We start from the raw sequence: 13,720 nt of genomic DNA, 5'->3' as shown, positions 1-13,720 counted from the left end.
GGAAAGTCTGGGATTCCCTGCTTAGGCTGCTGCCCCCGCGACCTTGATCTCGGATAAGCGGAAGAAGATGGATGGAACAATTTGTTAAAATGTTTTTTGTAAGACATAACTTAATGAACAGAATGAAATAAATAACTTCATTTAGTTTTTTACAAGATTGCATTATGATTTAGTTTACTGTTTAGGAATTGAACCATGACCGCTGCAACCAGGAATCGAAAACACTTCAAATGAAAATTGAGTACTTATTTGGTTTGCACAAGTCTTAGTCAACAACGTAACTACCTTTGAGTGGCGCACTAGACTACTCTTGTTTTGATTTTTTGATTGTCTTGTTTGTGATTCATATTGCCGCGTGGAGTCAAATTCGCTCTTACTTCGCATCTGACCGCTTATTGGTCAGCTGCTGCGTGCTGTCAAGCATTTTACCGCTGGCAGGAAGGCAGCCCCAGAAAGCCAATCAACGAGCATGTGGCCGGACTTGTAGGGAAACTTCACCTTTTTGCAATTTATTTTGCCTATTGTCCACAATTATTATGAAAGACATGACGATGTATGTACATATTTTTTTTAATGCATTCTAACTCGTGAATGAGTAAACCTAAATAAAAGTCAGCTTAAAATGGAACCAATGGGAGGTCCTCTATTCCGCCCATAAAATCCAATAAATAACCATCCAAAACCCACAAACAATACATCATTTACATTTTGCGACATGAATATTAACCCAGTATTGGTTTCATTGTTATTATAAGCGCTAACGCAGGCAAACTATTTCTAGCGGCGCCGTGATAACGAGCTTGTGTTCCTATGTTGACATCATCGAGTGGTAGGCTGCTTCCTTGTTTGTAGAATTATATTGTAGATCATAAATCATGCCCCTCACTTTAATAGAAGGATGAGGACGTATTCTGACATCTTGGTACATGTTGACAGCCAATTTAGACTTGGGAATGGCGAGAATGACACGAAAAGACGCTTTGTTCCACCTCTCTTTTCTTTGCTAGGATTATGAGTCTTTATCAATACGGGACTATAACAACATTCTATCAGACTGCATCCTATTGACAGCAGACATTGTATAGTAAGTGATGTTTTATTATGTTTGTTGGCTTTTAAAAAGCGAACATTGTGATGCAATTTTGAAATTAATGCTAAAATTAGCAAAATACTTAAATATTAAATGTTATTATAAATGTGCCCGTTACTACATTACATGTATAACTACAGCATATATATGACACCTTAATGGAGGTGATTGGATGTTTTTTATGGTTTTATAGGCAGAATAGAGCGACTCCCATGGGCTCCATTGTAAGCAGACTTTTGATCGCATTTATATACTATTTAGAATGCATAAAAAAAGGAAAACATATTTTTCCTGTCTTACATAAAGATTGTAAAATTATAGGCAACATTCCAAAAATAAGTGCAGTTCCGCTAGGGCACAAGCTTCAGCCTGAGCGGCCGCTTTTCAGCTGGCTTTGTTGTTTGACTTCTCCACTCAATAGCTTGACATTATTTCTGGATGTTTAAAAGGGCAGGGGACATGCCCCCAAACTTGTTGCCAATACAATCACCTAATCATTCAATGGGATAATTTTACCCATTTACTTACCGGTAGTTAAATTAGGCGGTGACCTTTTTTGGCCAGGCAGTGTTCCCCTTATTTATATTTTTTTCAGTGTCTCCTTTCTTCTTATTGCCAAGTTCAGTGAGGTATCGCCTAATATCATGCACTGTCTTGAATTAAGGAAGCTTATGTTAGAGTGTCCGCCCTGAGATCGGTAGGTCGTGAGTTCAAACCCCGGCCGAGTCATACCAAAGACTATAAAAATGGGACCCATTACCTCCCTGTTTGGCACTCAGCATCAAGGGTTGGAATTGGGGGTTATATCACCAACATGATTCCCGAGCGCGGCCACTGCTGCTGCTCACTGCTCCCCTCACCTCCCGGGGGGTGGAACATGTGCAAGATGCAGAGGGTAATTTCACCACACCTAGTGTGTGTGTGACTATCAGTGGTACTTTAACTTTATTCATATGCTAGCAAAGCAGCACTATTTGTCTGCATTATTTTTTTGCACATTATTAGTCAAAATCAACAATCATAAATAAGTACATTTCCCTGCCAGGGAAGCACTGCTATTTGTCTGGAGGTTTTTGCAAGTTTTCTTTTGGTAATAATCCACACGCAGTATATCATGCAAAGTCTTGAATAAAGAAAACCTGTTTGCATTTGAGCACACCGCAGCGATTAGTCTGCAAAATCATTGCCATTTTGAAAAATAGGAGCATCTCTAGAGATGAATGGAGCTTTTGAACCCTAGAGATACAAACGACAATACAGAGAACATTTTACGTCTGCCTGTCTTCCTGCCAGGTCAGATGAATTATGGTATGATTGAAGTATTAAAGAGGGCACTGTGTTCTTCAGGAACATAAAGTCTTGCCATATTTCTGTCTATGAGGTCTTCCGGTAGCTTTTGGATTAGTTATTGCATATTACAATAGTCTGGCCTACATCATCGCCTTCATTTGAAGACTTCAGATGCAAATTGTAGCCTGTTTGTGTTTAGGCCAAGGAAAGGAGAAACAGTATGAGAGAGAGCCAAAAAGGAGGATAATATAATGCAGGGCAAGCGAATGTAATGGCGCTAAAACTCTCTGCATGCTCCTTAAACTGATAATTTGTTGGGACACGTGCAAGACGTAAAGCGCAGTATCCCAGTGTGCAGCCGCCGCTGTAGGCCAGGCACCATCCGGGTCTGTGCCAAGCATCTAAGCAGGGTGCCTCCTCAGCCCCCTGTCTAACAGATACGTGCATTTCAAACGGATTATAGGCCAACACTGGCATTGATAGCAATGGCCCCCTCGAGGCATCTTTTCAGCTTGTGTGGTGTCCGAATAAATGATCCTCTGCGCAATTTCCTGCCAGCAACAAAGAGGGGAAATGAGAAGTGAGAGGAGGGGAGAAAAATAAGATTATAATGCTCTCTTGGTCTTATTCATCCCTGCTGCCTGCCTGCTGGGAGAAAGTTACTTGAGATAAAAGCAAAAGACGATTCTTAGAGTTTCAGAGGGAAAAATGAGGAAGATGAGTGGCGGAGAATGGAGAGATGAAGATAAAGCAGCGGATGGGAATAAAAAGGTGCAGTTTGAGCTGGCAGGTGGTCGCAGACTGTGACTATGATGAAATGGGATGTAAAAACCCACGCTTCTCTTAGAAATGAATACAATTCCTCAAAGCTTGTGTGTGAGATTCATAAGGAGGCTTATCCACTATTTGTTCACATGTTTTTTGTACATTGGTCACAATCAGCATGCAGCACTGTCTTACAAATAAAGAAGCGTATATGCCCCGTCTTGACTGGGAGAAACTTATTTCCATCTCATGTCTGGGCTTCACAACTCCGTCTTTCAGGGGAAAAGGGGGCGGAGCAAAGTCTGTTTATGTATCATAGGCAGGCCCATATAGTGATGAGGTTAATTGACATCTCCACTATGAACACAAACATATTGTGAGAGTGTGCGCAACATTTACCTCTTTGAGCTCCTTGGCCACATCCTTGAGGTCCCCAAGGATGGTTTCCAAATTCTCCACGATGGTCTTGATCTCCCTCTTCACTTGCACTTTGGAGACTGCTCCCTCCACGCCGTCTGCATCCGCTGTCCCGGACATGCTTTGACACTTTTATGGCCGGCTGAGTGGAATTCTCTTCACGCCGCGCTGTTGACACTTTGTCGTCATGTCCACGCTGCAATGTGTTTGCCTTCTTCTCCTCCACTTGCGCGCCTACATCGCAGGACGGCTGGCTGGCTGGCAGGCGAGCTAACGCCGTCCAATACCGCGCATGCGCACTGGCGTCCGACACACAACGTTTCGATGTAAATATCGTGTCATATTGTCTACCAATGAATGAAAAAAATGTTTTTTTTTTTTGTTTTGCTCTTTTTTTCTAACAATCTACCCCACCACCAACAGCAAAACACACAGCCGAGAATATCTTATATCAGCGTCGTGTTAAACATTTTGTAAAGAAAACCACGAGGAAAAAGAACCGACTGGAAGTTACCCGTGTAGTAATACTGCTCCATATCCACCGACCGTTTTGAAATAGGACACATTTTCTGACTTCCCAAAAAGCGCATTCGCCGTTGTAGAAACGTCCCGTCACGACAACGGCATTCCAGCCACTGTCCTCCGGTCCATTTCATCGTGTCTCCATCGCAGCTTCCTTGGAGAGTCTGAGCGAGCACAGCCAGCAAAGCCGCGCCGAGGTGAGGAATATGCTCTTCTCTCTCTCCTCCTCTTCCACACGCATTTCGCTCCCTCGCCAATTGTTTTGCCACTCTATTTCCCGTATTACTCATACATCTCAGAATGCTAAAGCAATAAACAAAAAATATCACTTTAAAATAATAAATATCCGTGTGTGTATTATTTTTCTGGTTTCTGATTGGTTACTCGTAAGACCGCCCTCTGGAAATTGCGGAAGTAGAACTTTCGTTTCAGAAGTTCACAACGCCAAGTGTCAAGGGTGGTCCAGCTCCTAAGACGAAGAATAAACTTCTCAACGCCATGTCTTTGTCCTATGAGGGAAGAGTTGTGCTCGTCACAGGCGCCGGAGGAGGTAGAATTAAAACGTGTCGACATTACTGGCTGTTAGCTTGGTTGTCATCGATGCTAACGCTAGGCATACTCTCTTATAAGTATGTTAGCTTAGAATGCTAACCTGCTTGTCGTGATTATTTACTCGACCATGTCAACAATGTAATGTTTGTGACAGCATTCTAGAAACATGTATTTTGTCTTGTGTCAGCTGATCATATTGCTGCTTTGCAAGAGTGTCGATATTGCATATCAACAAAAACGTAAACAATCCAACAATGGACCACCTGATTTTTTATTTTATTTATTGATTTTATTTTAATCTACCAGCATATTTGAAATGTTTTCTTGTGCCCTTTACATCACCCTACCCTCAAAGTCACTCTCAATATCCTACATTTACTGTCCCTACTGTGCTTAAAGAGCTTTGATTGGAATCATCTGCCTGTCTCTCTATCAACCATTGGTCCCTTAAAAATGTCTCTTTTTGTTTATCTTAAAACTGATTGCCACTGTATGTAGTATACCCTTGGTTGGAATTTAATGTAATAATATTGTATTTATTTTACTGCATTATGTTATTCTATTGTAAATATTGTATATTCTGAGAGAGTTGTGTGAGCTGAGAGGTATCTGAGCAAAATTGTCTTTAATGATTGTAATTGTTTGTTGTGTAACTTGTCCTGTGTTGTACTGTATTGTGTTAATTTTACATGTCTTTGGTCCCCCTTGAAAACGAGACGCTGCATCTCTGGGGGTTTTCCATTAATAAATTCAAACGGCATAACATTTAGAAGTCATGTAACGGATTCGTAGAAATTCTAATGAGCAACCCGCCGAGAGATATCGTTTCCAGTCGAACATGGGGTTCAAAGTACTGTACTTGTGCAACCAAGCCAAGTGTGTGAAGGGTGCATGCTGCAAGAACAAAACAATCACTGTGGGTGTGTTTACTCTTGTTAAAAATGCAAATAATAATGTTGTGTATCTTATTGTCTGCAGGCCTTGGAAAAGAATATGCATTGGCTTTTGCTGAAAGAGGTGCCTCTGTTGTAGGTAAATATGCATGGACTCTTGTTATTTTGGATGTGCATACATGCATTTTAGTACAATATTGTTGGAGCCACACTGGAAAGAGAAAACAAATATGGTGAGAAAAAAATAGAACTATAAGAATAGAGTTGAACTATTTCAAGAGAGACTAAAGATATGTTAATGGTTTGGTTTATTTCCTACAGGCGTAACTAAGTTACATTGAGGAACATCACATGTTTACATATGTATACATTGTAGAGGTAACAAAGTTGTTTGGTTGAAGTTTATATCAAACATATATACATTTCAATATGATACATCACACATTTTTTATTTCTCTATACAACATGCCCGAAAAGAAGTAGGAAGAAGCAAAGCGTATTTAATCCACCCCTTTCCCACTTCATAGCAATTACTAACGCATATGTTTACCTCCTGTTTTGTAACACTTGTAACATAATTTTCATCAAGCATTTCAAATACAACAGTTGTCTTAAAAAATAGTTAAGTCAGTTATGATTCACCTAATGAGATTAATAATATCTTATGTTCAGTCAGTTCAAGACATTTATCATGATTCTTCTCCCTTGTACTTTGTAAACACTTTTAGTTTTAACAGTTTCTTAAACTGGACTGGATCATATTAGTACATTGTTTGACTTTTTTTCTTAACCCATTCCATAATTGAATTCCACATACTGATATGTTAAAGGTTTTAAGTGTTGTACGATCATACAAATGTTTTCAGTTACATTTTTCTCTGAGGTTTTATTTCTCCACTTTTCTTGAGAAGAATTGAGTAGCAGGTTATAGTTTGCTTTGTACACAATTTTAGCTGTTTGCCAATGCACTAAATAATTGAATTTCAATCATTTGGATTCAATAAATAAAGGTAAAAAATTACAACTTTAATATTGTAATATTAAAAGGTCAAATAAAGTCATAATTTTGCGAGAATAAATATGTGACATTAAACAACGTAAAACTTTAGTACAGCAGTTTAAGGTAATAAAGTTCCAATTTTCCATTGTTTATTTTAGGTAAAAATTGAGTATAACTGAGAATAAATTCACAATATAAAGCCTACTATATACTGTAAGTTACAATATTATGAGTTTACAAGTGTTAAGCTGTAATAAAAAATAAAACAAAAAAGTCATAATTTTAGCAGAGTAAAGTCATAGTTTTGTGAGAATTTTTTTTACTATTGCAAGAATAAAAAAACAACGCACAATACAACAACAAAAAAACGTGTAATTTGAAGGGAACAAATACGACAAGAAAATAAATTATAAGGTTCTATCTAACATGCCAAGAAAAATAATATAGTGGGAATGTTACAAGAAAATAAATAAACTAGAGATGTCCGATAATATCGGACTGCCAATATTATCGGCCGATAAATGCTTTAAAATGTAATATCGGATATTATCGGTATCGGTTTCAAAAAGTAAAATTTATGACTTTTTAAAACTCCGCTTTACGGAGTGGTACACGGACGTAGGGAGAAGTACAGAGTGCCAATAAACCTTAAAGGCACTGCCTTTGCGTGCCGGCCCAATCACATAATATCTACGGCTTTTCACACACACAAGTGAATGCAAGGCATACTTGGTCAACAGCCATAAAGGTCACACTGAGGGTGTCCGTATAAACAACTTTAACACTGTTACAAATATGCGCCACACTGTGAACTCACACCAAACAAGAATGACAAACACATTTCGGGAGAACATCCGCACCGTAACACAACATAAACACAACAGAACAAATACCCAGAACCCCTTGCAGCACTAACTCTTCCGGGACGCTACAATATACACCCCCGCTACCACCTACCCCCCCCACACCTCAACCCCGGGCCCCCAACCCCGCCCACCTCAACCTCCTCATGCTCTCTCAGGGAGAGCATGTCCCAAACTCCAAGCTGCTGTTTTGAGGCACGTTAAAAAAATAATTCACTTTGTGACTGCAATAAATATGGCAGTGCCATGTTGGCATTTTTTTCCATAATTTGAGTTGATTTATTTTGGAAAACCTTGTTACATTGTTTAATGCATCCAGCGGGGCATCACAACAAAATTAGGCATAATAATGTGTTAATTCCACGACTGTATATATCGTATCGGTTGATATCGGAATCGGTAATTAAGAGTTGGACAATATCAGAATATCAGATATCTGCAAAAAAGCCATTATCGGACATCTCTAAAATAAACATTTGATGAGGAAAACAACTATGTGATAATTAAGGGGAGGACTTTTTCTAAACATAGATACATGAAGAAATAATAGTGACATGTGTGGTTGTAATACAGCAGTACTATTGTGACAATACAATGTTTCTCCTAATTTTACCTTTTTTTCCAGCAGGGTTTTGATATTCGCTCATAATATTGGGTATATTGTGCATTTTTAAAAATTTTGAGTACATACAGTAGTGTCATTATTTTCTTCTTTCTTGGGTATCATCAGCCTGCTGTCTTTTGTAGCTCAACTCTTAAGCTTTGCCTTCTCCTTAACTGTAAAGGAGTAGTAATTTGCATAGTAGGCTGCTAAGCTTGAGTCAAGCGGGGACGCATCATGCTACTATGCTAATACTGTATGTCACAGTGGCACGCTTGTGATCTTCTGCCGCATCCTCAAATTTAAGAGGATAAATCATTGCACATTGTAGACCATTGTATTGATTGACACAGTGATTTAGGCTCAGCCTATCCGCACATGCTGTAAGCTGTAAACATCTAAATATCAGGGATGAACTTGCCCTTGAACTGAATGACGAGGCTTAGCGAAACTCCTCTAATCACCGGTGGAGATTTGCACTTCTCGCCCATTTATTGCTAATCTTTTCTTTCCTCTCACTACATTAAAGTGAATGACCTTGGGGCAGACACTAAAGGGGGTGGAAAGAGTTCTGCAGCTGCTGATAAGGTTGTGGAGAAGATAAGAGCCGAGGGAGGCAAGGCAGTGGCCAACTACGGTGAGAAGATTTGGACTAGCCTCCTTCTTGTCTTCCAGCATTGTCACTATCTGTGTTTATGTTTACCTTGTCAATATGGCGCCTCAACTAAGGCAGTTAGTCTATTTATAATGGTTTAGATTTATTAGGCACTTTTCTAGACACTCAAAGCGCTTTACAGTGAGAATTGAGAACCCATCATTCATTCATTCCACATTCACACATTGGTGAATGCTACATTTGTAACAACAGCTGCCCTGATGAAAATGTGGCTGCAAATTGGCCACCACCAAACATTCACACTAATTTGTATACTAATATTAGTAGCACTGGGAGCAATGTGGGTGAAGTATCTTGCAGAAGGACACATTGGCAGTGACTTGTAGGACGAGAGTTGGATTCGTACTGGGAACCTTCAAGTTTCTGGGCGGTCACTCTACCATCAGAGCTATGCCACGCAGCCCCGTATATCCTGCGAGAAAAAGCAGATTACCTTGATCATCTAGTTACATAATACACTGAAACCACAAAAATCGATATAGAATTCTGTTAGAATTTAACTAATCTGTTTGAGTCAAACTGTGGCTATCATAACCGGGACTTCATTTACAAACAATGTGGTAAGCAAAACTTTGACGTTCTTAACTGTTAGCAGATGCAAAATATAATAAGTAGTAGTAGTAATATTAAGACCTGTGAACTAATTGTATTGTAATGTATTGTACTGAGTAACCAGAACACGGTTCACAAAGTTTGTGTGCGACTTTTAAAGGATATTTTTAAAATGCTGGTTAAATTACTGATCTGGACTTTGAAATCTCAATTTAAAGTTTTCTGGAAAATATAATTAATAATAATGATTTAAAAAGCTGTAGGATTACATTATTTATTTATCTAGTGCAGGGGTGCCCAAAGTGGGGCCAAATTTGGCCCACCGAGTTGTTTCATTTGACCCGGTTTTGGGTCCTATTATGCAAAATCAACTTTTCTTACCTTTTAATACCTGTGTATTGGGATCCTCATAAGTCCCGAAAATGTAATATCAAACCATGGAGGCATGGCGAAGATATTTAATCTTGTCTTCTTTCAAACTTTCTCCGAACAGGCAGTTAGGAATTTGAGCCTTTAGTGACGTCCATCCATCCATTTTCTACCGCTTGTCCATCTCAGGTTGCGGGGGTTAGGGCCTTTCCCAGCTGCATTTGGGCAGAAGGCGTGGTACACCCTGGATAAGTCGCCACCACAGACAGACAGACAAACATTCACAGTCCACATACCAGGGATGCACAATTACTCGACATCAAATTGACATCAAAGTTTTGATTAGAGCGACCACGTAATCGCAAGAGGTAGATTTTTTTTTTTTCCCCTTCACTGTCACCAGCATTTGAATAACAGATATGTTGGCCAATCAGAATTGTTGAGCCTCGCGTTTGATCGTCTTTCGCTGTAAACAGAGAGAAAAACGTCTTACTCTGTGCATCGCTCTCAGCACCTGAGCGCGTGTGTTTAACAATGAAATTAAGAGTGACCCCTCTTTTCAGTCATTTAAAATCTTTGTCTTGGTGGGCAGAGAGAAGGGCGCCAGCTTTACACACAGGAAGCACAGATAGACAGCATCCCTACTCGCAACTAGCCGCAAAGTAACACAAATTAGGAGGAAAAATATGATGACAAAGCCAAATGTTCCGTTTTGGTAATATTTCAGCTTCCAATCGGATGGGCATTATTAACCTATTAACACAGACAAATGAGTGCAAATGCCGTGATGACATGAAGGCAATAAACAAAAAGAAAACGTCCGAACTTGTTTTTCCAACTGGGAAACTATGCACTTAAAGCTGTTCAATATTTATTACAATTACATTTTTGCTGACGGAATTAAGAGTCCATTTTATGTTTTGTTTATTTATATAGGATAACAAAGTTATTTACCTTACAATTACAGTACAATGGTAAACAATTGTATAGTTATGATAAATAAAAGTGTATATACTTTTAAATGGTTACTTGCATTATTATATATATTATGATTACATTATAATCAATGTATATTTTTTTATCGATTATTTATTTGGTTTAAGCGCATGATGTAGAAAAAACTCTGCGCTTGTCTGCATAAAGCCAAACATATTAAATATTATTTATTAAGTAAATTATTGCATACTGTTGTGTGGCACCTTGAGGCAAAAATATGTTGATTGACAGTCTAAAAGTTACATGTCTTCCTACCCTCGTTATTTTTGCAGTTTTATCCATTTTTACGTATAAAAATAGCAAATTGAATCGCAATCACAATTTAGTACAGAAAAATCTCAATTAGGTTTTTTCTCCAAATCGTGCAGCCCTAATTGATACTACTCTGTAATGGTGGTATGTTTCTAAACTCCTCACTCGTGGCCTGACTGTATGCTTAAAATCGCTGTGTTTGGCGGTCCATTGGCACATTTTCACTTTGGCCCTTGGAGGCAAAAAGTTTGGGCACCCCTGATCTAGTGTGTTATGATGCCACCCAAGAATAATATTAGTGGCAAAATCATAACTTCTAAAAATATGACAAGAACACCATCAGCTTGTTTATGTTATCTCTCATGGTTTAAGAGAACAGATGAAATAAAAATATGTCTATATAAGGGTTGCATATGACATCATATCCGTTTTTCTTCTTCCGGGCTGAATCCACACGATGGTCAAGCAGCTTGAGTATAGCATTAAAACGAGTGAGTGTAGAATTTGAGCAGAAAATGCTGTATTGCTGTTCTGTTCTTGGTTCTTCCAGTGAAAGATAGGAAAGAGCTTTCATTGAGTCCTGAAAGAAGTGGTTCATAAGGTAATAAAGTCAGGGAAAGAAACGAAAGTGCGTAGAAGGAAATGGCTCTTAAAAATATCACATTCATCATCTTGTGGAATACAATCAGACCGCTTGTGTCTGCAGCAATCACTTTGCAAAATGTTTGTTTGAACATTTGATTTGTTTGAGAAACTTTCTGTGATGCAGTCAAATGTATTCTCTACCATATTAGTGTTTGATAGCAGGACTAAACAAAAATGAAGGACAAGAGATCACATTAGTTATTGTGTTTTTTTGTGGTTGCTATGTCTAAATATAACTACAAAAACGGGGTTGTGCAAATAAACTTACGTCATGTTAAATCTGAATAATAAATATTGTGATTGTTGGTCCAATCCACCTATTGTTGTTGTCGATTTTCATGACAGAAACTATACGTTTAGTTGTTGTGCAGGAAAGCCAAATGCTTTATTCAACACGGATGACCACATTACAGCTTGTTTTGTTAAATATTTGTTAGCATTAATAAAATATCCTTAATAGTATTTATAAATTACAATAACAAATCTCTGTATTTTTTAAGTTGGTACTGTTTTAGATGCACCCCACGTGTATCATTTCCAAGTATCTACAATTTTAATGATGTACTGCGGTCCATAAAAATGATCATCTAAAAAGTAAAGTAATTGCTTTTTATCCTGCTTTGTGCATTATTTTCATAAGTGTATTATCTTCTCTGTTATAACTGTCAGTTTACATAGAAAATCACTCATGCTGCAAATTTTTAAAGTTTGACTTTTTTCCCCACACTATTGTGGCCTCGGCCTTGCACGCATAGACTCTGTGGAAGATGGAGAGAAGCTCATTCAAGCAGCTCTGGATACGTTTGGAAGGATAGGTGAGTGAGCTAATCGATCGTTCAAAGCGGGAAGAGAACAGGTAGGGGATCAATAACATTAATCATGGCTAGCCTACTTCTGAATGAACCAGTTTTAGTGTTGTGCTTTAGTACAGGCTCGCTCACTGTTAGTGGAATAGAGCTGTTGTCAATGTTATTGTTTACTACGCTGACAGTCCTTGCAGCTCCGTCTAGAATGTACAGTATCTCATTAATAATGTAAATGTAAGTCATAATTTATATTAAATTGTGCAACATCTGGTATCCAATCTTTTTTTTCAGATGTTGTTGTCAACAATGCTGGGTAAGTTGTTTTATTTGAGGAAAAAAAAGTGAACATCCAACATTTTGATCATGGCACCAAAGACTTCCTTTTCTCTTTGTTAGGATACTTCGTGACCGATCATTTGCCAGGACAAGTGATTTGGACTGGGGTAAGCAAATAATATCAATAACCCTCATACATTTGAATTGGATGGCATCTTAATTTTGAGAGAATAAATTGGTTTTATATTACAAGAAATAAACTCACCATTTCACGAGAATAGAGTGATGGTGTAACAAGAAACAGGGACTAAAGGGGGATAAAGATGGAATATTATAAGTAGAAACCCACAATGTTACAAGTGATGTAGTTTTAATGTTAAAAAAATACAATTGTTCAAGAAAAAAGTCCAAAATTTTAAGAAAATCAAGTTGGAATTTTTTACCAATCACCACCTGGTGGTGAGTTGGCTGCGGTGGTGGGGGAGGATGCCGGACAGACCTGGCAGGCCCAAACGCATTGTGAGAGTCTGCTGGGAAACCTAGCAGAGTCTCCTGTCAGAGAGAGTTTCAATTCCCGCCTCCGGAAGAACTTTGAACATGTCACGAGGGAGGCGTTGGACGTTGAGTCCGAGTGGACGATGTTCCGTACCTCTATTGTCGGGGCGGCCGATAGGAGCTGTGGCCGCAAGGTGGTTGGTGCCTGTCGTGGCGGTAATCCTAGAACCCGCTCCCGTCAAAGTGAGGAAAGAGTCCTATCGGGTTCTTTTGGCTCATAGGACTCCAGAGGCAGCAGACAGGTACCGACAGGCCAAGCGGTGTGCGGCTTCAGCGGTCGCGGAGGCAAAGACTCGAACATAGGAGGAGTTCGGGGAAGCCATGGAAAACGACTTCCAGACGGCTTCGAAGCGATTCTGGACCACCATCCGCCACCCCAGGAAGGGGAAGCAGTGCAATGTCAACACCGTGTATGGTGTTTTGCTGACTTTGACTGCGGATGTTGTGGATCGGTGGAGGGAATACTTCGAAGACCTCCTCAATCCCACCAACACGTGTTCCTATGAGGAAGCAGTTCCTGGGGAATCTGTGGTGGGCTCTCCTATTTCTGGGGCTGAAGTTGCTGAGGTAGTTAAAAAGCTCCTCGTGGCAAGGCCCCTG

At 39.2% G+C, this 13,720-nt stretch overlaps 2 protein-coding genes across 3 annotated transcripts in view; one reads left to right on the top strand and one right to left on the bottom strand.

The window, feature by feature from the left end:
* The window catches only part of prr16 (proline rich 16), a 66,001-nt gene extending 61,531 nt beyond the window's left edge, over positions 1 to 4,470 (bottom strand). For both annotated transcript variants that reach the window (XM_062025545.1, XM_062025546.1), the window contains exon 1: positions 3,545 to 4,470. In XM_062025545.1, the coding sequence (XP_061881529.1) occupies positions 3,545 to 3,682 (138 nt within the window). In that variant the 5' untranslated portion in view covers positions 3,683 to 4,470. The remainder of the gene's footprint in view (positions 1 to 3,544) is intronic.
* The window catches only part of hsd17b4 (hydroxysteroid (17-beta) dehydrogenase 4), a 50,405-nt gene continuing 41,155 nt past the window's right edge, over positions 4,471 to 13,720 (top strand). Inside the window, exons 1-6 of the mRNA XM_062025544.1 lie at positions 4,471 to 4,634; positions 5,615 to 5,668; positions 8,523 to 8,630; positions 12,239 to 12,298; positions 12,581 to 12,602; positions 12,686 to 12,732. Of these exons, the coding sequence (XP_061881528.1) occupies positions 4,583 to 4,634; positions 5,615 to 5,668; positions 8,523 to 8,630; positions 12,239 to 12,298; positions 12,581 to 12,602; positions 12,686 to 12,732 (343 nt within the window). The 5' untranslated portion in view covers positions 4,471 to 4,582. The remainder of the gene's footprint in view (positions 4,635 to 5,614; positions 5,669 to 8,522; positions 8,631 to 12,238; positions 12,299 to 12,580; positions 12,603 to 12,685; positions 12,733 to 13,720) is intronic.

The sequence above is a fragment of the Entelurus aequoreus genome, linkage group LG17 (assembly GCF_033978785.1).
Source record: "Entelurus aequoreus isolate RoL-2023_Sb linkage group LG17, RoL_Eaeq_v1.1, whole genome shotgun sequence".
Lineage (NCBI taxonomy): Eukaryota > Metazoa > Chordata > Actinopteri > Syngnathiformes > Syngnathidae > Entelurus > Entelurus aequoreus.
Note: the sequence above shows the minus strand (reverse complement) of the source record. Positions and strands in the feature narration are given on the sequence as shown.